At 60.3% G+C, this 21,850-nt stretch overlaps 2 protein-coding genes across 2 annotated transcripts; one reads left to right on the top strand and one right to left on the bottom strand.

Moving 5' to 3' along the window:
- Nucleotides 1-1,172: 1,172 nt before the first annotated feature.
- CFAP184 (cilia and flagella associated protein 184) lies at nucleotides 1,173-5,738 on the bottom strand. Its single transcript, XM_079795592.1, has one exon. It carries the CDS (start codon nucleotides 5,734-5,736, stop codon nucleotides 4,075-4,077), a length of 1,662 nt encoding a protein of 553 aa, XP_079651718.1. The 5' UTR covers nucleotides 5,737-5,738; the 3' UTR covers nucleotides 1,173-4,074.
- A 568-nt stretch (nucleotides 5,739-6,306) lies between these two features.
- TADA2B (transcriptional adaptor 2B) lies at nucleotides 6,307-21,848 on the top strand. Its single transcript, XM_079795713.1, has 2 exons — nucleotides 6,307-6,599; nucleotides 18,178-21,848. Exons 1-2 carry the CDS (start codon nucleotides 6,330-6,332, stop codon nucleotides 19,168-19,170), a joined length of 1,263 nt encoding a protein of 420 aa, XP_079651839.1. The 5' UTR covers nucleotides 6,307-6,329; the 3' UTR covers nucleotides 19,171-21,848.
- The last annotated feature ends 2 nt before the right edge of the window (nucleotides 21,849-21,850 follow it).

A 21,850-nucleotide genomic window follows, 5' to 3' on the forward strand; every position in this document is an offset into this window, starting at 1 on the left:
AGTTTAGTGAGCCCCTTCCAAGCTGAAGGGGAGCCATGGACTGGCTGCCCCCTCAAACTTGACTCTGCCCGCAGCGGTAGCATTTCCACGAGTCTGCCACTCACCTGCCCCCACTCCTGAGCCTGTGCCCCGCCCATCGGGTCCCCACTTCCTCGGAAACTGCTTGGAGCCTGTCAGCCAGGTGCTGACGTCCAGCCGCCCCCCACCTCCTCCCCCCATCAGCGGGCGCCCTGGGCTAGTGTGGGCTCCGGTTCCCGTCTGTGGAGCGGACATCATTAATACTGCCCCTTTAAGGGGGTGGCTGAAGCGATCCTCGGGGTCACACGGTGGTGCCTGCGGTGGTACCTGTCAGGCCAGCTGCTCAGGCCGAGAACAGGAGGCCCAGGAGGGAGCCCCGAGGGCTGCGCTCTCTTGTGTTTGTCCATGACTGTCCCAGATGCTGCCACCCCGTCCACCCCTCACATCACCCTCAGCCTCCACGCCTGTCCTGGGAATACGCCCCCTGGGCCCGCCTCCCCACCCATCCTCACGGAGACTGGGGCCAGTAGAGATGGAGACCAGCAGCTCCGGGGCATCCACGCCGATGTCTTTGGCCCCACATGGTGCCCAGACAGCCCCCCTCTCCCACCAGTGAACTGCTCCGCTCCCTGGCCGCCGCTGTCTCTCTTCACAGGCTGCCAGCTGAGCGATGGGCGGGGGTCACGGCTGTGGTCACGTCGCTGGCTGTCCACCCCTGATTAAGTGCTCTGTGACCTCATTTTGTCTGCACAGCTGCTCTGTCATTGTGCCCATTTCAAAGAAGTGACTCAAGTGACCTGCCGGGGCTCCCGCAGCCAGTGCGGGGCAGGGCTGGCTTCCCACTGGTCTGTGGCTCCGAGCCCCCGTGCAGACACACCCTCCCCAGAGAGCCCGCTCGCCCCCAGGCCTGGGCAGCCTGCTCCTCCAGCCGACCTCCGCTCCACGGGCAGGGTTTGGGGTGAGGCCTGGAGTCACTTGCTCCCCAGAGGCCCTCCTGTGTGGGAGGCACCGCCGGGAGCAGCAGGCCAGGCTTGCCCCAGGCCAGCTCCTGGGCGCGGCCTCAGGGTCTTGCAGGGGCATCCACTCCGATGGAGCTGTGCGGGTAGAAGCTGGCCAATGTTTTCCTAATTGAAACTGGGGGGAGGAGCTGCGAGTTCAAAAGCCAGCACCTGAAGTGTGGGAGCCTGCCGTGAAGGAGACGGAAGACACTGCACCAGGGGGCGGAGAGGCGAGGTGACACCACGGTGGACCTAGAGATGAGCTGTTGGTCACCGGCTGGGCCACAGGAAGGGGGTCTCCGGGCGGGCGGACTGGCAGAGGACGCCTTGGACGGGCAGCGTGAAGCTCCGGCCCACTCCCCGCCCACCCGGAACTCGGCATGACCTCAGGTCCCAGGGGTTTTGGAGCTGCCCCGCTCCTGGTGGCTCCGGCTCCCCGCTGCAGCCCGCTTGCTCTAGGACAGCTGCTCCGGCACGGCCATGCCAAGGCCCGGCGTCCCGATGCCTGAGCCCGGAGGCTCCCTGTGGATGGAGGCGCAGTGGCCTCTGCCCAGTGTCAACAGCCCTTCCTCAGCAGCTCAATCAAAAATAACCCCAAGCTTAAGGAGCAGTTAGCCGAAGGTTAGGAACAGAATTGTGACCTCTAAGCATCGTTTTCCTTCCCTGCAACCAAGGTTAAAAAGGGTGCCCAACATCTCTTTCTGTTGTTGTTAAGTAAAAGTGGGTTTTATAATTTTTTCTTTTTTGCTCAGTCCTTCCACACCCCTTGCCCCCAACCCTGGAGAGCTGTCTGCCTGCTCTCTCAGAGTCTGTCTCTGTTTTGCCTGTTAGTTCAGTTTGTTCATTAGATTCCTCATATGCGTGAAATCATATGGTACCTGTCTTTCTCTGTCTGGCTTATTTCACTTAGCATAGTGCTCTCCAGGTCCATGCAGGCTGTTGCAAAGGGTAAAATTTTCTTTTTTTTTTTTTATGGCTGAGTAGTGTTCCATTGTGATTAAAAGCTCTTCTATAACCTATTTAGAAACAACCTTATGAAGTAACCAACAGCATGATCTCCTAATTAACAGTAACATTGTAGCATGCAGCGATAGAAGCTGAGGGGCATTGGTAACTTTGCCCCTAAAGCCAGGCCAGCCTTGTCCTGGCTGGTGTGCACAGTGGTTACAGAGTGTCAGCCCTTAGACCAAACTCTTTCCGAAAATCAATGGGAAAAATACCCTTGGGTGAGGATTGACAACATGTCTTGGTGCTCTCAGACCTGCCTGCTGCTGAGGCCAAGGCCGGTGAGGGTGTGCGGTTCGACCTGGAAAATTGCTAACGTGGCAAAATCAGCTGGACACCGCTTCCCCCTCTGTGAGCCCAAGGGCTGGGCGCTGACCAAGGCCCTTCGCTGGGTGAAGGCACCAGGCACAGTGGTAGCTGCACTCGGAAGTCTCCCAACCACAGAACCACCCACTGGTGCTTTTCGTACGAGGCTCAAAGGAAAGAATGTTCTGTTTGCCAGCATTTACTCCTTCGCGTTGGCTTCGGTGAACGGGGGAAACAGAGCTGGTAGAGGATGAGGAGAGTGGGGGTAGGAGCTGAGGCTCTTCCGTCCCCTCGGGGTTACGTCTGTGCGGCAGGATAAGTATATATTATAACACCTGTGTTCAAGATATGGGATTAAAAAGGAATTTTAATCAACCTTTATTGCCATCAAAGGAAAAACATTTTAAAACAAAGTGCATCAAAAGACAAAGTTATTCTGACATCCCCCGGCCAGCAGAGTCATCTGCCTGGAGTGGGGTTTCTGCCATTCTTAAAAGGTATTTAGCACCAAAAAATAGGTCACCCTGTGATGCACTCAAGGTTAGGGATAAGGGAATACTTTTAATCCCAGATCCGTACAGCTCAAAATTTAACCTAAGATTAAGAAGAAATAAAATGGCCCAACTGGTGTGGCTCAGCTGATTGAGTGTCGTCCCATGAGTCTAGAGTTCATGGTTCAATTCCCGGCCAGGGCACGTGCCGTGTTCCAGGCTTGATCCCGGTGAGGGGCATGCAGGAGGCAGCCCATTGATGTTTCTCTCTCATCAATGTTTCTATCTCTCTCCTTCCTTCCTCCCAGAAATCAATAAAACCATATTTTTAAAAAAGAATAAATAAAACCAAGCCCCTAGCTCCAAAAGCATTACTCCCACCCTGAAAATGTTAATCACCAATTCTGAATTAAGGAGCTAGGCCGATCAGCTATTTCTTGCATTAACATGAGGAATGGGCATTTTAACATAAGATAGAGTAAAATCACGTGCAGAGTGGGGTCCTGTTGCCTCGCTGGACACAAAAGGCTTATGGGCAGCTGGCACTCACCACTCCATACATATTGCACCTGGCAAAACACAGCCCCCGCTGTCTTCACTAGGAAACAAAACTTCATTTATTGGTGGAGATCAATGCTCTCCTTTAGAGGGCCCAAGAAAAGGGTGCGTTAGACTTGAAGACTGCCTTTGAGCCGGAAACAAACTTGAATGGCGCAGCAGACTGAGCCTCCTCTCACAGCAAAGGGACAGTGAACACCCTTTCCTATTTGTCATTTCCCGGATGCTTCCTGGATGTTTTTATTAACCCAGAAGCGAGGTTAATCTAAGGGAGTTATGAGGTTTGAATTGAAACGGACTTGGGAGTGCACAGTTTAATAAGTTCAGAGGTTTAATGATCAGCACAGGAATCGGGGACATCCTGCCCATTGGCCGACCCTCCGACATATGGGAGAGGAGCAGTTCTTAGCACCAGGTCGCTGACATGATGGAGTCGCTCAGATATAAAGGCTTTGGACCGTGTTTCCTGAGAAGGGAGGCACATTACCTGCGGTTGGTCTGTCTGGACCTGCTTTACTTAACCCCGTATAAAACCGACTGCTGACCCAGTTTTGTGCTCAGCGCTCATTTGGAAGCTGAAAACTTATGAGATAAATACAGAAATGTAGTTCCATCCTAAATATCACATGCCTTTTAAAGAATGGCAAAACACGGAGAATGAAAGTTAACAGAGCACAGCGCCTGCCGAGGTCGGCCCGTCAGGAGGGGAGGAAGGCCCTGGCCTCCCGGATCTTCTGCCTCACGCCCCGGCAGGACAGAGCCAGCCCCGCGTGGTGGCGCTTCAGGCTCTCCAAGTGCTCCCGGAGCTGCTCGGTCCGGCCCACCTTCTCCTCCATGTCCCGCAGGAGCGGCTCCTTGCCCAGAAGCCCGCACTTCTGGTTCAGCTTGATGTTGTCAATCCGCAGGCTGTCGCGAGCTTGCTTCGTCTTGGTCAGGATGTCCCTCCTGAGGGCCACCTGGGCCTCCACTTCCAGCAGCTGGGCCTTTTTGCTTGCGTTTTCAATGTCCACGAAGTGCAGCTTCTCTTTCACGTGGGTGATGATCTGCACGTTGTGGTTCACCTTGCCGTGCAGTTTCAGAAGCTCCTCGTTCCGCTCCTCCACCTTCTCGTTGAAGGTCTGGTTCTCAATCTTGAGCTGCTCGAAGTCGATGAGGAGCAGGCCCTCGGTCGTGTCCTCCTGGGCCCGCATCCTGGTCTCAAAGTGCACGAGGCTCTGCTTCAGCTGCACGTTCTCCAGCCTCACGGCGCTCATCTCCTTCTCCTTCTTGTCCTCCAGCGCCTGGATCTGCTCCACCTCCCGCAGGGCGGCCTGGCGCCCGCCCCTCAGCCGGCAGCTGCCCATGGCCTGCAGCACCACCTGCCTCTTGAGCGCCTGGAACCTCCGCCACTCCCTCTCCACCCGGGAGACCTTCTCCTTGCACTGCTGCTTCAGCTGGTCCAGCTCCTGGTGGTACCAGTCCAGGTCGTCGGCCTCCTGCTTCCTGAGCTCCTCCAGCAGCGCCAGGTAGCGCAGGTAGGCTTCCTCTTTCTCGGGGGCCTCGGGCTCGGCGCCCTTCTCGGGCACCTCGGCGGCGTCCAGGCCCTTCTTCTTGCGCAGCGCCTCGTAGATCTTGTGCTGCAGGTAGATGTTGTAGCGCTGGAAGTGGCTGCGCTCCACCGTCAGGGTGCGGTACTGCTCCAGGAGCTCCGAGCGCAGCTGCTGCTCCTGCTGCCGCTGCACCTCCTCGGTCCACTCCAGCTCCTCGTCCTTGAGGTCCTTGAGGTCCTCGTCCAGCCCTTTCTCACCGCCCTCCACACTCTTCCTCGCGCTCCCCTCCGACCCCTCGGCCTCCTCCTCCGACCCCTCGGCCTCCTCCTCCGGGACGGGCGCGGCCTCCTCCAGGCTGGTCGCGGACCGCGACAGAGAAGCCAGCGACGAGGCCGTCTTCCTCCTCGCCTCCTCCGCGCTCTCCGCCTCTTCCTCCTCGGGCGCCTCTCCCCTCTCCTCCTCGGGCTCCTCGGGGCCGCCTTCGGACACCGGCTCGGCTGGCTCCTCGGTCGGCTCCTCAGGCTCGGCCTCGGCCTCGGCCGGCCCCTCCCGCTCTCCGGGCCCCTCCTCGCCCTCAGCTTCGGTGGCCCACGGCCCTTCCCCGGGCTCGGCGGGCTCGGCAGGCTCGGCCGACTCGGCCGGCTCCGGGGGCTCGGCGGGCTCGGCCGCGGCGGAACCTCTCTCCGAAGTCTCTACGGCTGCCGGCTCCGCGGACTCGGCGGGGGACTGGGGGCCAGAGATGGTCTTGGCCCCGGACGGCCGCGAGGCCAAGCTCGCCACATCTTCGTACTCCTGCTCCGAGTCCCCAGTGAGCTCCGAGAGGCCTTCCATCTCTCCCCACTCGGCCTGCGCCGCGGAGCCCAGCTGCCGGCTGTTAGGTTTCCAGGGGCAACCAGGGGCGCTCGCGGTGGGCCCGGCGATTGGCCAGGCGTCCGACAGACGCCCTGCCCCTTCTCCCCGCCTTCCAGCAGATTAAAACCAATGGGAGGCTGCTGTCGGGCGACCGGCGGCGTTGATTGGGAGAGCGCCGGGAAGGGCGTGGCGCGCCCGCCGGGCTTGCTTTCCGCCGATTTCCCAGCGCCCGGGCAGGGGCGTGGCGTCGGGAGGCGCTGGGCGGGGCGGGCGGCCCGCGCGAGGGGCGCGCAGGCGCAGAGCGGCGGGCCGAGCCCCCGCGCGGTGGCGCGCGCGGGGCGCCTGCGCGATGCGGCGGGGCGACGGCGGCGGTGGCGGCCGGGCCGGGCCCGAGGGCGCCTGCGTGCTGAGGCGGGACGCGGCCCGGCTGGCCGGCTCCGGCGGCGCCTGGGCGGGGCGGCGCGGCGGCGGCGGGCGGCAGTTGCTGGAGCGCGGCGGCGGCCCGGGCGGCGCCGAGGGCGGCGGGCGCGGCGGCGGCGGCGGCGGCGGCGGCGGGCGGCGGGCGGGGGAAGATGGCGGAGCTCGGTAAGAAGTACTGCGTGTACTGCCTGGCCGAGGTGAGCCCGCTGCGCTTCCGCTGCACCGAGTGCCAGGACATCGAGCTGTGCCCCGAGTGCTTCTCGGCCGGCGCCGAGATCGGCCACCACCGCCGCTACCACGGCTACCAGCTGGTGGACGGCGGGCGCTTCACGCTGTGGGGGCCCGAGGCCGAGGGCGGCTGGACCAGCCGCGAAGAGCAGCTGCTGCTGGATGCCATCGAGCAGTTCGGCTTCGGAAACTGGGTGAGCGGCGGGCCTGCGCGCCCCGGGCGGGAGACCGGGTCGCCCCCTCCTCGGGGAAGGCAGACGGAGGTGCACCTGCTCGCTCAGGCCACGTTCGCACGGGAAACCGACGCGCAGAGAGGTTAAGCAACCTGCCCAAGGTCACACAGCCAGGAAGTAGCAGGACGGGGGTTTGGACTGTGGCTTTCTGGCGACAGAGCCATTTTCCTGGCCTTTAGGAACGTCATAGGTGGCTGCTGAGTGCAGACTCTGGGCCAGCCCGGCGCGGACTTGAGGAGGAGCTGGTGGGCACCGGCGGCGCCCGCTGAGGGAGCCGTGGCAGGAGCCGGCTTTGCCCGGAGAAGGTGGTGCTGAAGGCCAGACCAGCTTCACACGCGCCCTGGGGCCTCGCTCACCCTGTGGGATGCGCCGAGGTTGCCCTCATGGCCCTGCTGGCTTTGTGCCTCTCTGTGCATGCTGTGCCCTGTGCCCCCGCCTGGCCAGGGGCCTGGTTCTCCTGGGTCCCGCAGCACCCAGGACGGCGTGTGGGGAGTGGTCAGGAGGAGCTGAACAAAGGAGCGTGGCCTAGGAGGCGTTTGTCCCAGGGTTGGTTCTCGCTCAGGTTTCGCTAAGGACTTAGGTGACAGGACAAGGCGAGGGCTGGCCTGGATCCGTGGCGCCAGCAGGCTGGTGTGCCAGGCTTCTGGCGAGAGAAGCGCCCTTGTGGAGGGGTCTCCCCGAGCCCTGTCCACCCTGCAGGAGGACGCGTGCTTCTGTGTTAGGAAAGCTCTGGCTTTCCCAGAACTGCCGAGGGTAAGTGGTGCCTCCAGGCATTGGGAGAAGTAAGGGCGCCCCCAGGCCTTAACCTTTCCAGATCCTTCCACAGGATGGGCCCCTTCTTCCCTCCTGCTGGGCTTCCCATGGCAGACACACCTCTCCCCGTCCGCAGACCTGTCCTGCTTCTGTTTCTTTTCTGTGAAGTGAGCCGGTCTTTGGGGACCAATACCCATTCCGCACCCTGGATTCTTTCCTCTTCTCCCAACTGCTGAGACACCGCTCTGCATTCTCCCTGAGCTCCAGCATCGGGTTTTTTGCACACTTGCGTTTTTTTCCACACCCTGTACGGACAGCTCTCCAGAAACCACCATCACCTTGTCCTGAGATGCTGTTAGTGGATGCCCCTGAGCACCTGTGGGATAGTGAGAGATGGGAAAGCAGGCTCTGCTCTTGTCCTCAAGGCTTGTAGTCACGTCCCAAGACAGGAGCTCTTCCCCACATTCCGGCCTTCAGTGTCAGCCGCCACCGGCCGCCGCCCTCACCTGCTCTCTGCTGGACGCCTGGGACAGCTCTCTCCTCACCTCACTTAGCGACGGGCTGCAGACCTGGAGCCATCCTCAGCTCCTCCGCCAGGTCCCAAACAGTCCGGCATCGAGCCGCTGCTCACCGCTGCGTAGTCCAGGCTGATGCTTCTCTCTTGCCTTGACCATTTCTGGAGCTTCCCGTGTGGTCTCCCTGCTTGATTTCACATGAAGACATGTCACATCACGTCCCTCCAGTGGCTTCCAGACCTACTTAGGTTACACTCCACAGCCCCCAAGGCTGTGGGGTCCGAGCTGCTACCCCCTTGATCACTTTTCATTTCTTCTGCTTAGAGGTCTCTTCTCCCAAATTATGGTTCGTGACTGGTCATCTTATATGTCAGCGCCTCAGAGCTATTCCCTCCCCACAGCACACGGCTCACAGTAGCTGCTGAAGCAGCTGGCTGGCCCGGGCCTGGCTGAGTGCAGGCACTGTGCGTGCCTCCTGGGGTCTGCCCGCAGCCCGTGCAGCAGGTTTGAATGGGATCATTTGACTTCAGAGTCTGCTCCTAGCTGCTCTGTGTGCACTGCCTCCCGTGCGGCATTGTGGGAAATACACGAAAACCAAGCCCAGGGCCTAAAACATTTATAGTGTTCTGGAGGGAGCATGGGCTGAAAGGGGGCATTGTCTAAAGCAGTACTTTTCAAACTTAATGTGCATACAAGTCACCTGGGAGCTGATTAAAACGCGGATTCCCTCTAAGAGCCCTGTCAGCTCTTAGAAGAGACACAGCTGGAGGAGGGTGCTGGGGCCTGGGGGCCAGGGGCCTCCTCCCTGGCGGGTTTAGGAGGAGGCTGGAGCTCTGCATGCCAGCCTTGCCTGCACGGGGCTCTGGCTCTGCTTCCCTGGGCTCCCTGCTCTACCCTTGGCACTTCCTGTGCAGCTCTTGGATGTGGCTCCCTCCCGAGGAGATAGTAGACACGCACACGTGCTGTATTCCAGGTGCGCTGTGTTCACACGTGCAGTTCTGGGCCAGGCTCCTCCATACACATCCCTGCTCTGCACAGCAGCCTGGAGTGGCTCCCTAGTGTGTAGTTGAAGAACAGCGACTCATCTGTACATGTAAAAGGCTAATAGGCTAAATGTCCCTCCTACTGTCCGACCCGTCGCTATGACCTCGCCGAGCTGCAGTGACTTGACAGCAGCGGTTCTTGGGTGACGCACCCCAAAACCAGAGAGGAGGGAGCCTGATTCCTTGCGGGGCCACGTGATTCCACCTTCGGCCGGAATCACACAGCTGTTCAGGGCTGGGTGCTGTGCGGATTCCCGGAAACCCAGGTGCCGGTGCACACGAGCATAGACGTGAACCCCAGGTGGCTGGGAGATGAGTGGGGGAGAATGGAGGGGTTGAGGGTGGCCTGGGTCCTCTGCAGGTGGTGGTCAGGGCGACTGCAGGGGGCGGTCAAGCCAGCTTCGAAGCTAGATTTTGAATTTGAAAAGAGTGTGGAGTTTTCTGTGGGTTATATTGTTGCCGGGGCACTGTCGGCCCGAATCTGGTTTATTGCACACTTGCCTTTAGTTCCACACGTTGTACGACAGCAACTTTGCAGAGTGCCCTCTCGCACTCGTCCCCCCTCGGGGGATGTCGGAGAGCCGGTTTCAGCCCGATCCCCACAGGCCAGGCCGAGGGACCCCACCTGCTGGAGGAAGCACAGACTCCACGGCAGGAGGTTGGCTCCAGGGTGTGTCCGGCCCATCTTGCCCAGTCCCGCCCTGCCGGCCACCTTCTAATTAATTTCCTTTCAACGTGCATGAATCCGTGCACCGGGTCACTAGTTTTTAATATTTGCCCAGGATGTCCTGGCTCTTCACGTGGGAAAGCCAGGGTGTAGATGCAGGCCTGTGGGTTCCAAAGCCTGGGCCCTGACTGCTCGGTGTGAGAGCATTCACTGACGTGGGCCACACAGGCTGCAGCTCGGTGGTGTGCCTGAAGGCGTGGTGGCCTGGAAGGGCTTTGCAGAGGAGCGAGTTGCCCTGCTCAGCGGGCGGGTCCTGTGTGAGCAGGGAAGGTCTGGGGTGCAGGAGCCGGGCTCGGGCTGATGTGGAGCATGGAGAAAGGTCATGTAGAGGAAGGTGAGGCTGTTCATTCCGGTTTCTCAGGTGGCACGTGGCCTGTGACCCTGGGGTTACGCTGCTTTATGTGGAGTTCATGGGAGGGGCCATTTCAGGAGACCGTGGGGGAGGGCCGTGGCTGAAGTCTGGCCCAGTTGCTCACACTGTCCCAGGAACAGGTGAGGCTGAGGGATGCCGCGAGGCCAGGCTCTGACTGTGCGTACGCGTTGGATGACTGGCCGCCGAGAGGCCTGGGAGCAGGGGAAGGAGGCCTGTGAATTGAGCCCGGGGAGGGTTGGCAGGAGGACAGTGAGGGTTTTGAGAGCCTCACGCAGCTGTTCAGGGCTGGGTGCTGTGCGGATTCCCGGAAACCCAGGTGCTGGTGCACACGAGCATAGACGTGAACCCCAGGTGGCTGGGAGATGAGTGGGGGAGAATGGAGGGGTTGAGGGTGGCCTGGGTCCTCTGCAGGTGGTGGTCAGCGACTGCAGGGGGCGGTCAAGCCAGCTTCGAAGCTAGAGTTTGAATTTGAAAAGAGTGTGGAGTTTTTTGTAGACGGCGCGGCCCATGGTAGGCAGGTGTGGTGCGCACTGGCCTGAGCAGGGAGGGGCGTCCACACAGCGGTGAGCGGCTGGGAGCAGCCCCCTGGGAAGTCAGGGCCCTCCTGGGGCTGTGGGAGGTTTCATCACCAGGACGTGAGATGAGGGCTTCCCAGCAGGGCTGTCAGCGTGTGAGGGAGTGAGAACGGTGTGGCTGGGAGATGGCCGGGCAGGGGCAGGCCGAGGGGAAGGGGAAGGGGAAGGAGGACGTGTGTGCGGGAGGCGGAGCCCACGCTGGAGAGGACAGTCGCGGGCCGAGCACTGGGCAGAAGGCTGGTGCGGCCGGGCCTGTGCCGGGAAGGAGATTGTTGGGGCGATGGGCGAAACGTCATTGGGACAGAGGTTTCGGTGCATCTTGTTTCCTCCTTTTGCTCGTGATGTTGAGGTTATGCAGGAGCATGTCCTTGTTGGTAAGAAAACCAGACAAAATCGTTGAAGGTGAAGTTGCAGCTTAATTTCAAAACGGCGTAAAGGACATTTTTTAAGTGTGAAGTTCTCGGCAGACGGGGCAGGGCTTGCACCTGCGCCCGTGCCGTCCGGCTAGCTGTGGAGGCCGCGCGGGGCGTGAATAGAGCCTTTCACTTCGGGAGACGACAGTGACGTTCGGAGGCTGGGCGAGGGCAGATGCGGAGCGCGTGCGGCTCTGCTCTTGTCCCCGCTCACGCAGGCAGCCCTCACCGGCCGTGCGTGGTGGCGGACATGCAGAGGTGAGGCAGCTGTGGCCCTTGTACGGCTGTGCGGTCACGTGAACTCGGGCCTCCTTGGTGGGAGGGAGAGTGTGGACAAGGGGGTCTGGTTGGTGTGTTGAGGGCCGGGACAGGTAGGTAAGGGAGTGGGGGTCACATTTTGGAAGTCCTGAGCACCAGCCCACCGGGCGGAACAGGTTTGAAGCTGATTCACACTGAGCTCCCCCAAGTGCACGTGTGAGCTGAAACCAGCTCTGAGCGGGCCCGGGACGTCGGCTCGCTCCCAGCCACGGCCCCCTGTCCCTCGCTTACAAAGGAGGAAGCGGCTGTAGCAGGAAAGGATGGGAGCCAGTCTGACTGTGCGCAGCACATCACCTGAGGATCCCCCCAGCCCTCCCGAGTCGCATCTCTGGGGAGGTCTGGAAGTGGTGATTGTAGAAGATCCCCTCCTTGGGGAGTTCTGACACCGTTGGTCCCTGGAACCACGTTTCACTGCGGGAGGGCCCTCTGCGCTGGCCCGGTCCACGAGCATCTGACGGTGGGTTTAGGACTTGCTGTTGGGCTGGAGGCGGAGGGAAGAGCCGGATGGAGAAAGCAGCCGTTGGCAGGAAGGGTTGTGCAGAGCAGTGGCTCTGCGCCGGGGCGGGATGCACAGCACCCTGGAGGGCTTGTCTGGGCAGCGGTCTGGGCAGGGCCTGAGCATGTGCATTCCCACAGCCCCAGGGGCTGCTGCTGCTGGCTCAGGGACCCACTGCAGGGACCACTGATGTGGAAGACAGCCTCCCCTTAAACATTTTAGTCACTTTTTACTTTTATGTGTTTTTAAATTATTTTATTTTTTCATCACCAGTTATCCCTTCTATGCCCTCTCCCATCTCCAGTTCTGTTATTTTTAAAAGTGTGTTTTTCTTGTGCTAAAGTATACAAAACATGGAATTCACCATTGTGACCCTTGTGAGGTGCGCAGGTCAGTGGCGTTCGGTGCGTTCACATTGTCAGGCACCGTCACCACCTCATCTCCTGAACTTGCCGTCTTCCCACACTGGGACTCGCCCCATTCAGCTCCTCCCTCCGCCCCAGCCCTGGCACCGCATCCGCTTTCTGTCTCTGAGTGATTCTCGGGCCTCACACATGTGGCATCGCTCAGCGTTGTCTTGTGTCTGGCTCATCTCGCACCCTCCCGGCTCCTCCACGTGCAGTGGGTCCCGACTCTCCTTCCCGGCTAAGGGGATTGACCGTGTGGACGGACCCCTTTTGCTGGTCCGTTCCCGCGTTGGCGGACACTCGGGTTGCTTCCGCTTGGGCTGTTGTGAATAACGCTCCGTGAACGTAGGCGCACAGCGGGGGTGGGGAACGTCCGGCCCGCGAGCTGTATCAAGAAGGCCCTCGGAATCATTTGGTCTGGCCCTGCCAAGGCAGTGGGGTGAGTTAATTAAGTGTTTGGCCAAATACAGCAGGCTGAGTTTTAAGTTGGTAATTGTGTAGGCCCGGGAATGACGTTATAAATATCCACGGCCTCGGCAGGAAGAGGCCCCCCCCCCCCCCCCCGGCGGACAGTTAGCTGTGAGTCCTGCTTTCGGTTCTTCGGGGGAACACCGAGAGGGTTGCGGGCCCTGTGGCAGTTCTGTTGGGTTTGTTGAGGACCCATGTGCTGTTGTGCACAGCGAGGCTGCCGCCTTTCCGAGCTCCCTCGCAGCGGGCAGGCACCGTGGCCTGGCCCATGCTCGGTCAGCTGGAAAGGAGACTGCGGCGTGGCTGAGAGATGTGGCACCTGTCACAGCTCCGCTCTGGAAGGGCCCTCCGGGTCTCCTCCCACAGCGAGCCTGCGAGGTGTCCAGGCCAGCGACAGGTCAGGCAAGACGGAGCCCCGCTGGCTGTGTGGCCAGCTTGTGAGACGGCAGACCCATGCCCGAGCACTCTGGACATGAGCCAAGGGGTGAGGGTCATCTTGGCAGTGCCCCCCCCCCCCCCCGCCAGGGCTCCCAGTCTGATGGCCTCGCAGCGACCCAGGACCATGGACGTCCTGAGCGACAGTGCCTGCCTCACTCCGCCCTCGGAGCTGGACTGGTCCGTCCCCAAGCCTGTAGGACACGCCGCGTGCCTTGGAGAGTGTTCTCTCCTGCCCTGTGCAGCCTCCGCTCCCCCCCCCTCCCCCCGCACTCAGTGCTGGTGCCCTGGAGCCCCGGGAGCCACAGCTCCGTGCCGTGGGCCTCTGGTTGCTTCCACCCCTGGATGCATTTCCACTTAAAGGAAACCCCCACTGCTCCCCCCCCCCCCCAGGCCTGGCTGCAGAGCAGGGGTGGAGGAGGGCTAAAGCTGCCTCAGCCTGTGCTTCCCAGTCCAGACCCCCTGGGAGAAGGGGTGGAGGGGGTGGGGGTTGCGCATTCAGAGTGCTCGGGGCAGAACCGCCTGCACAGGCAGGATGGCTGTGGAGCTGGAGATGCCGCTTTGCGTTTGCGGACGCTGAACTGCATCCTCTGTCCAGGGCAGAAGTAGGTGCCACAGCGCCCTTACCGGACTGAGCCTGGACGGAGGGGCGTGGGCGCATTTGTCTGGACAGAAGCAGCCCCGTGGGCCTCGCTCTGCTGGTTCCCGCACCAGGACACATTTGGTCAGACCTCCTCTGTGTCGTCAGCGCTGCCGCACTGATGGGGGAGCAGTGATGGGGGGCAGTGATGGGGGAGGGCGTGCTGAGCGGCTGCCTGTGTGAGGACTGAGCGGCCTGGTGCCCTCGGGGCGCTCAGCCTAGATTTAGTCTTTGTCCTACAACGTGTGTGGCTGTGCTGCTCCTGCCGGTGGGAACTGCTCGGAGGAGGAGGAGGAGGCGGCGAGGTGACATTGGAATGCACTCCCACGGGAACTGATCTGTCATGTGGTTTTTATCCTGTCGGGACAGCCCTTTGAGAGGAGCTGGCTTCCCCGGGGAGGAGCAGAGGCTCTCACAGCCGGTAGGTCCCTGAGCCGGTCTGAGCCCAGCTCTGGGCCCACTGACGGCGTCCGGGAGGAGTGACCGTGAACTGGGGAGGAAGCTGACACGGCGGGAACGCAGGCCTGCGGGCACTGGCCAGCTGCACAGGCATGACCGCATTTACCCTCCTCACTGTCCTGGGAAGCAGGGCGTGCAGTACCTCTGTAATTCAGAGGAGGCGGCGGAGGCACAGAGGGGTTAAGTACTGTGTTCCAGTTGTCAGCTCCTAAGGGGTGGAGCCAGGACTGGAACCCCAAAGGCTGGCCCCAGAGCCTTTGCACCCAGAGAGGCATTTCCAGCAGGGGAGGGGCGGGGACGGGTCTGCAAGGCCCCTGGACGGCAGGAGGAGCGTGGCTGGCCCTGGCAGGTGCGCACTGCCCAGACCGTCAGATTTTGTGGACCATTCATGTTGAAAGAAAATTGCTGATGTTAGGTTCGCCAAGTGAGGATATTAAAAAAAATTTTAAAGGCCAATTAACTATCACCATTTCACAAAAAGAAAGATGATCTTAAATACACCCCAGATAGTAAGGATGAGGGGCCATCCTTTAAATGGCAAAGTTTAGCTTTCAGGAAAGTCTGCGTTGGCCTTCCCTGTGTTTTCACATTTCACCCTAGATTGTGGCCGGCCCGTGTGAGAGGCCATGGTCGCTGATGGGAGCCTCAGAGGTTTGGCCCGTTGAGTCCAGTGTGGGAGTGTCCAGGTGGCGGTGGCCCTGGCGGAACCCGGAGGAGGGAACCCTGAGCCGCCCCACTGGTGGGAGCCGCTGACCCACATTGACGACGATGTCTCTGGACTGTTCTCATCCTTTTCCTGGTCAGGTGCTGGGGGCCTGCATGAGGGAGCCGTGAGGAGGCAGGAGGAGGCCGGGCCCCCGAGCTCTTCTCACTTCCTCTCCTGGAGGCAGCGTCCTGGCCAGAGTCCAGGGCCTCGGTGTCTTAGAGACACCGTACCCTTTCTCAGTGGACTTGGAAGCAGTAGCATACCTGACTCTATCTTTTTCCGAAGGTGGGAGTCTTTTTTTCTCTTAAGAGAACATGAAGGAAAAAACAAACCCGGAACCTGGTTTCCATAGGCTTTGGGCTGCGTACCCGCTGTCACTGCATGCTGCGGGGGGAGGAGGGGGATCCCCACTTCCTGACAGTGTGTTTTCTGCTTTAGTTGTACTTGAGTTGAACTTTCTCACCAAATCTCATTCCCCCAAGTAAAGTTCTGTTGCTTCTGCCTCCCCATCCACCCATCCACCCACCCATCCACCCACCCATCCATCCACCCATCCACCCACCCACCCATCCATCCATCCATCCACCCACCCACCCACCCACCCACCCACCCACCCACCCATCCATCCATCCATCCATCCACCCACCCACCCATCCACCCATCCACCCATCCATCCATCCATCCATCCATCCACCCACCCACCCACCCACCCATCCATCCAGATCAGGCAAACACTTGGGCCTTGGCACACGTGAGGGAGAGAAGCGCCCCCCAGGGGTCTGCGGCTGTCCTGAGTGTTGCCGTAATGCGGTGACAGGACACGTCTCTCACTCGCGGGAGGCAGGCAGTGCTGTGTGACCACTGACACGGGAAGAAGATTGGAGAAAGCCTTGGGACTGCCCGGCGGAAGCTGGTGCTCATTTAGTCACGTCAGACACCGCCTTCCTCCGGTGCAGCTGCACTGCCCTGGACCCTCAGAACCAGGGCTGTGCTGTCGTCGGACTGGCCCATTCGGACCCTCTCTCCAGCCCACAGGTCTTGAAGATTAGGGCCGTGTGTTTTCCCGCCTGGTCATTCAGTGGCGTGGTGCCGGAGGGGCGCTTGTCATTCAGAAGTCGCTGAGCCCTGGCTCCTAGTGAGGCTTAGTTGTCCTGGGCAGTGGCTGAGGCTGTACTGATGGGAGCGCCTGGCTCCTGTCCCTCTGATTTGTGGCTTCATAGGGAGCCTCCGAGAGCAAGGTCCCCTCTGTGAGCTAAAGACAGCCGAGTGTCAGCGCTGTGCCCACGGCTGGCCCTCCTGCTACCCGGCCCAGGAGACACACTGGGGAGCTCTGGAGGGGACGGGGTGCCCCACGCGGCCCGCACATCCCCTGCCCTGAGCTGCCTTGCTGCCTGCGCTCTGCTCCCAGAGTGTCGAAGTTGATGGAAATAAATGGAAACATGAACCATGATTTCGGTTCGGTCAGGTACCCTGAGTAGTCAGAAGCCTTCTGTTCTTTCCGGGTTTCAGTTTTACCCAGATGTGGTGCTCTGAGCTGCTGGCAACTCTCGAGGCAGATTGCTGATGCTGAGGTTCAGGGCGAGCGGCAGACTCGGGGGGCGGGGGGGGGGGGGGGCAGCTGGCGCTGCATTGCAGGTCTCACTGGGCCCGTGGGGGGCGAGGCCCGGGCCTGAATTCCTGACATGCAATGTGGGTTCGCAGCCTAGCCCCTCCGAGCCTCCCATAAGCGGGCACCCAGCGTCCTTGCCCGGGAGGCCCCTGGAAACTATATCCTTGGTCTGTAGTGGCTGTGGCCTAGGAGAAGCTGATGGGCTAGGCTCGACCATGCCTGTAGCCACCACCCATGCTGGGCAGTCAGAGGTGGGACGTGGCCAGCCTGGGTCACAGAGTGGCAGTAGAAGCTGGGGATATCCCGCTGTGGTTTGGTTTTGGTTTTTCTTTTTGGACCAAATGCTTCCTGGGAAAATATAACGAACAGATTTGAGGCTCACGGTGACTTTTAAAGAAGAAAACCACTCATCCCCATAAGACCAGGACCGAGTTCTAGCTCTGATCTCCCCTTTTCTCGCGGTAGGTCCCAGCATTGCCTTCTTTGTTCCTGTGTCACACGCCCCGCCCTCAGCCCCACAGCGCCGGGCGGAGGAGTGCCTGCAGGGTGGGTGGGCCCTGACTTGGGCCTCAGATGTAGGGTCTGGTCTCCGCACCACAAATACTTCCCTCTTTACCATGCCCACCTTGTCATCAGCCCAGCCACATGGACTGGCTGGTTACTTGGGTTCCATTTTGGCTGTTGGGGGTACAGAAACCACCCCAATGTTGCGGGGGTGAGCGTTGCTGGGCGGAAGGCAGCGTGTGTCACGAGAGCAGGTGGAGGGTGATGGAGGCTGCGGCGGGCGCGGAGTGGCTGCTGGGGGATGAGTGCGCATGTTGGGCAGTTGCTTTCTGAAGTGGCTTTAGCGGTTGAGTTTAAGGAAGAGGTCTCTTGGCAGAAGGAAGATTGAGGGAGTTGTACAATTTCCTCCCATTAATAACCCTGAGGTGCCTGGTACCTCGCAGAGGGCTGCCTGCAGCCCCGGCAGACTCTCAGAGCGCCACCGAGTGTGGAGCTGTGGGCACTGAAACCCGCCCCTTTAGAGGCGCTTACCTGTCACCCACCCCACCACCTAGGAAGGGAGAGGGTGGCCCTTCCCAGCCAGGGGCGTGCCAGCCAGAGGCTGGGCCCCTTCTGTGCCCAGAGGCAGGCAGCACGCAGAATGGGGTCCCTCGTGTCATCAGGGGGCCTGGGCCATGAACTCTGGACCACTCTGTACTCTAGTCTGGGAACGAAGAGGTCAGACTGGGAGGAGGCAGGGCACCCAGGTGTGTCCATTCGCAGACAGACAACCTCCCACCCCCAGATGCAGGGTTAACGGGGCAAAATGCCAGCCCCAGGTGGGCCCTGCTCGTCCTCTTTCCGGAAGCAGGAGGCCAGTTCGGATCTCAGAGGAGGGCTCAGGTCTCGGCTCTGCCAGGCGCCGGTTCCTGCTGAGCCCGGGCAAGAGCCCACATCTCTGGATTCACTGTCCAGGAGAAGGCGGCGGGCTGCTTTGGGAGGGGTAGTGATGGGACAGGAGTCGTCCAGGCCGCCTTGGGGGAAATGCTGAGGGGATTTGCGGGAACCCTGAGTCTGACCCTCTGGCTTTGGAAATGACTCTGACCTTTGTCGTTGTAGGAAGACATGGCTGCTCACGTAGGAGCTTCCCGGACTCCCCAGGAAGTGATGGAGCATTACGTAAGCATGTACATCCACGGCAACCTGGGGAAGGCCTGCATCCCTGACACCATCCCCAACCGGGTGACCGACCACACCTGCCCCAGTGGAGGCCCCCTCTCTCCCAGCCTCACCACCCCCTTGCCTCCCCTAGACATCTCGGTGGCCGAGCAGCAGCAGCTGGGCTACATGCCGCTGCGCGACGACTACGAGATCGAGTACGACCAGGACGCCGAGACGCTCATCAGCGGGCTCTCGGTCAACTACGACGACGACGACGTGGAGATCGAGCTCAAGCGCGCGCACGTGGACATGTACGTGCGGAAGCTCAGGGAGAGGCAGCGGCGCAAGAACATCGCCCGCGACTACAACCTGGTGCCGGCCTTCCTGGGCAAGGACAAGAAGGAGCGGGAGAAGGCGGCCAAGCGCAAGATCACCAAGGAGGAGCGGGAGCTGCGGCTGAAGCTGCGGCCGCTCTACCAGTTCATGTCCTGCAAGGAGTTCGACGACCTGTTCGAGAACATGCACAAGGAGAAGATGCTGCGCGCCAAGATCCGGGAGCTGCAGCGGTACCGGCGCAACGGCATCACCAAGATGGAGGAGTCGGCCGAGTACGAGGCGGCGCGGCACAAGCGGGAGAAGCGCAAGGAGAACCGGAGCTCGGCGGGCGCCAAGCGCGGGCGGGAGGACGCCAAGGACGGCGAGTTCGCCGCCATCGAGAACCTGCCGGGCTTCGAGCTCCTGTCGGACCGCGAGAAGGCGCTCTGCAGCTCCCTGAACCTGAGCCCTGCGCGCTACGTGACCGCCAAGACCATCATCATCAAAGACCACCTGCAGAAGCGCCAGGGCATCCCCTCCAAAAGCCGCCTGCCCAGCTACTTGGACAAAGTCCTCAAGAAACGGATTTTAAACTTCCTCACGGAGAGTGGGTGGATATCCAGGGACGCTTCCTGAAGCGGGGCCGCTGAGGCTGGAGGAGCTGAAGTCGCTTGTGAGCCAAAATGACTGGGGTGAGGGGGGAGGGGGACAGCAACCGCTTTTTTCCCCGTTGTTGTTTTTCAGCAAATTGAGTTCCTTTTGTTAGGGTGTGAGTTCTCTCGTGGTCCCCTGAAGGAAGCAGTAGTGACCACCTTAGACCAGGCAGGAGGGGGCTGATGCCGGTATCGGGTACCTTGGTCCTGAGAGCAGTGCGTTAGGATGGCGATGCGCCTGTGTGCTCAGTGTGGAGACTGATGGGATGGGAGCGTCCGGTGAGCCCCTTCCCCGGGGGCACACCTGTGCTGGCCGCCAGCTGCCAGCCTTGCCTGGCGACACGGGCTGCGGCACGGGGCACTTTAGATGGCGCCGGGCAGGTGGGCCGTGAGGCCAGAGGGCAGGGTCCGGCTTCCTCGGACCGTGAGGAGGAGGCCGGTGGTGAACAGAGACCAAATGAGCTTCCCCTTGGCTAGTGGCAGCGGCCGTTCCCAGGCCCCGAAACTGCCCGTTTTGCGCACTCTGGGCAGCGCCCCCTCGCGTAGAGGGTGGCTGGGAAGCATGGCAGCCAAGACCAGGGCCGTGGCCAGGACGGCCCCTTCCTGGGGGCAGCTGCTGGCTGCTCTTTGGACCTGCGTGCATTTTCCTTGCAAAGCCTTGTTTTAGGAAGTTCATGGCTAAGTTGTGTTTGGTGTTTTCAAAGGTTTTCGTCACAGTTGCAAGTACCTTTTCACTGAAACCCTGACCAGACTCGCCTGGTGAAGCACCTGACCTTCAGGTGGCCTTGCCCCCTGGAGGCCAGCCAGGCGAGATGGGCGGCCCACGTGGCCGCTGGTCCCAAGGCCCTTGTGTTGCTGCTGAGTCACTGCCCTGAACCAGCCTCCACATGGCTCCGCCCAGCCGCTGCAGAGGCTTTTTCAGGGGCCTCTTCCACGGTACCTTCCTTCGGCACTTGGGTGGCCATTTGTCTTCCAGGCTGCTCAGGGTGCTCACGTCCAAGACCCTGCTCAGGGCCAGTGGTGACCGCAGACCCAGCCGCCTTCCGGCACCTGGCCTGCTTCTGGCCGCAGTTATGGAGAGACGTGGCCTCTCAGAATGTTTGGGCTTGACGTTATGTTAAAGTGAAGTTTGAAAGAGAAAAAGTCCCTTATCGTTTCCAAGATGACCTAATTATGGTGCCTTTCCCTGTCTTTTTCCATCTTTCAGTCCCCTAGGGTGACGTTTCTCAGCATTAACTGGAACAGCTCAGTGTGTTGTGTATGGCTGTAGTAAAGCCAAGGCCTGCGGCCAAGGCGCTCCTTGCCGACTAAGCCAGGACTTCTCGTTGACAAGTGAGAGTGGGGTGTTACGGTGAGGGCACCTGCACTGCCCTGCTGGTAACTGCCCCCATGGAGCTAGTGTGGCCACCACTGGCAGCGAGGGAGGCAGTGCTGCCTTACAGCTTCTCAGCCAGGGGCCCTGCCCAGGGTTCCTGGACCCAGCAGCCTCAGCCCCCAGTCTGGGGCCCCTGGAGGCCTTCGTACCAGCCTCCAGGCAGCCTGGGTGCAAGCGAACCTCTGAGAACCGCTGGCTTTAGCTGGCCTGGTGTCATCATGCCTGGGTTTCCTGTCAGATGCCTCGCCTGGTGAGGTTTCACATGTAGTCATATTCTTCCATACAGGGGCTGCCAGGCCTCATTAAGCTGGAGAAGCAGGCGCCCCAGTAGCTGTGGCCAGTCGAGAGCTGCCAAGTGAACATGTGGTGCTGGAGGTTTGAGGGCGTTTATCTCTTGATGGCGTGAAGAACTTATTTAGGCGTGGCTGTTTTAAAACACGATGAATGTATAATTTATGTTAAAGTGTTACCTTGGTTACAAGGGGAAAGTGATTTCGGATTGGTTGCCTTTATCCCGTCCACTCCCATTGCCAGTCTTCACCCCTGCTGTGAGCGCAGAGCCTTTACACGTCTGTATTTAATTTCATAAGTTAGTTACCACAATCCCAAGAATTAGGTCTTCAAAATTTAAACTCCAACCTTTGAGTCCAGTTCTGTAACTCAGCTATTCGGAATCCTCTCTGGATGCAGCGTTCCAAGAATGTGTTAAAGCCGACCTGACCGTTTTTACTGCCCTTTACTTTAATTAAACAAGTTGAGAACAACAGCGTGTCCCTGACTGCTTCTTAGCACCTGCTCCAAAGCCTGAGGCCGCCTTCCGGGCCAGCTTTCAGACGCAGGGTGGGGGACAGCAGACACGTGTTAGCTGGCACTTCTGTCCAACCAGCTTCTTCAGACTCCGACTTCTTCTGTTAAGCAGGAAACCCTCATGCCAGCCCTCGCTCCCTGAAGTAAAGGCACCGGGAAAGGCGTGTCCACGGAGCAGGCCGGGCTGCGGAGGGCCGCCAGTAGACCGAGCGCTGCCTGGATCGTCTACGCTGTACGTGTCCCCAGGCTGCACTTAGCCAAACCCAGACGCGTGGATGGCCAACCACTCTAATTCCTAGTGTAAATCCGATGGCAGGGCCTCCGGTGTTTTGTTACAATGTTGAGACGCTGTTCATTTTACCTCTCATTTGTACCCATTGGCCTAAGGTAAAATTGGCTTCATTGTATGTGGTGTCCCTCCAAGTCTCAGAACCCGTGGACTCACTGAGGATGTGCTGTGCGTGGTGGGTGGTGGCGTTCT

The sequence above is a fragment of the Cnephaeus nilssonii genome (genome assembly GCF_951640355.1).
Source record: "Cnephaeus nilssonii genome assembly, chromosome: 1".
Lineage (NCBI taxonomy): Eukaryota > Metazoa > Chordata > Mammalia > Chiroptera > Vespertilionidae > Cnephaeus > Cnephaeus nilssonii.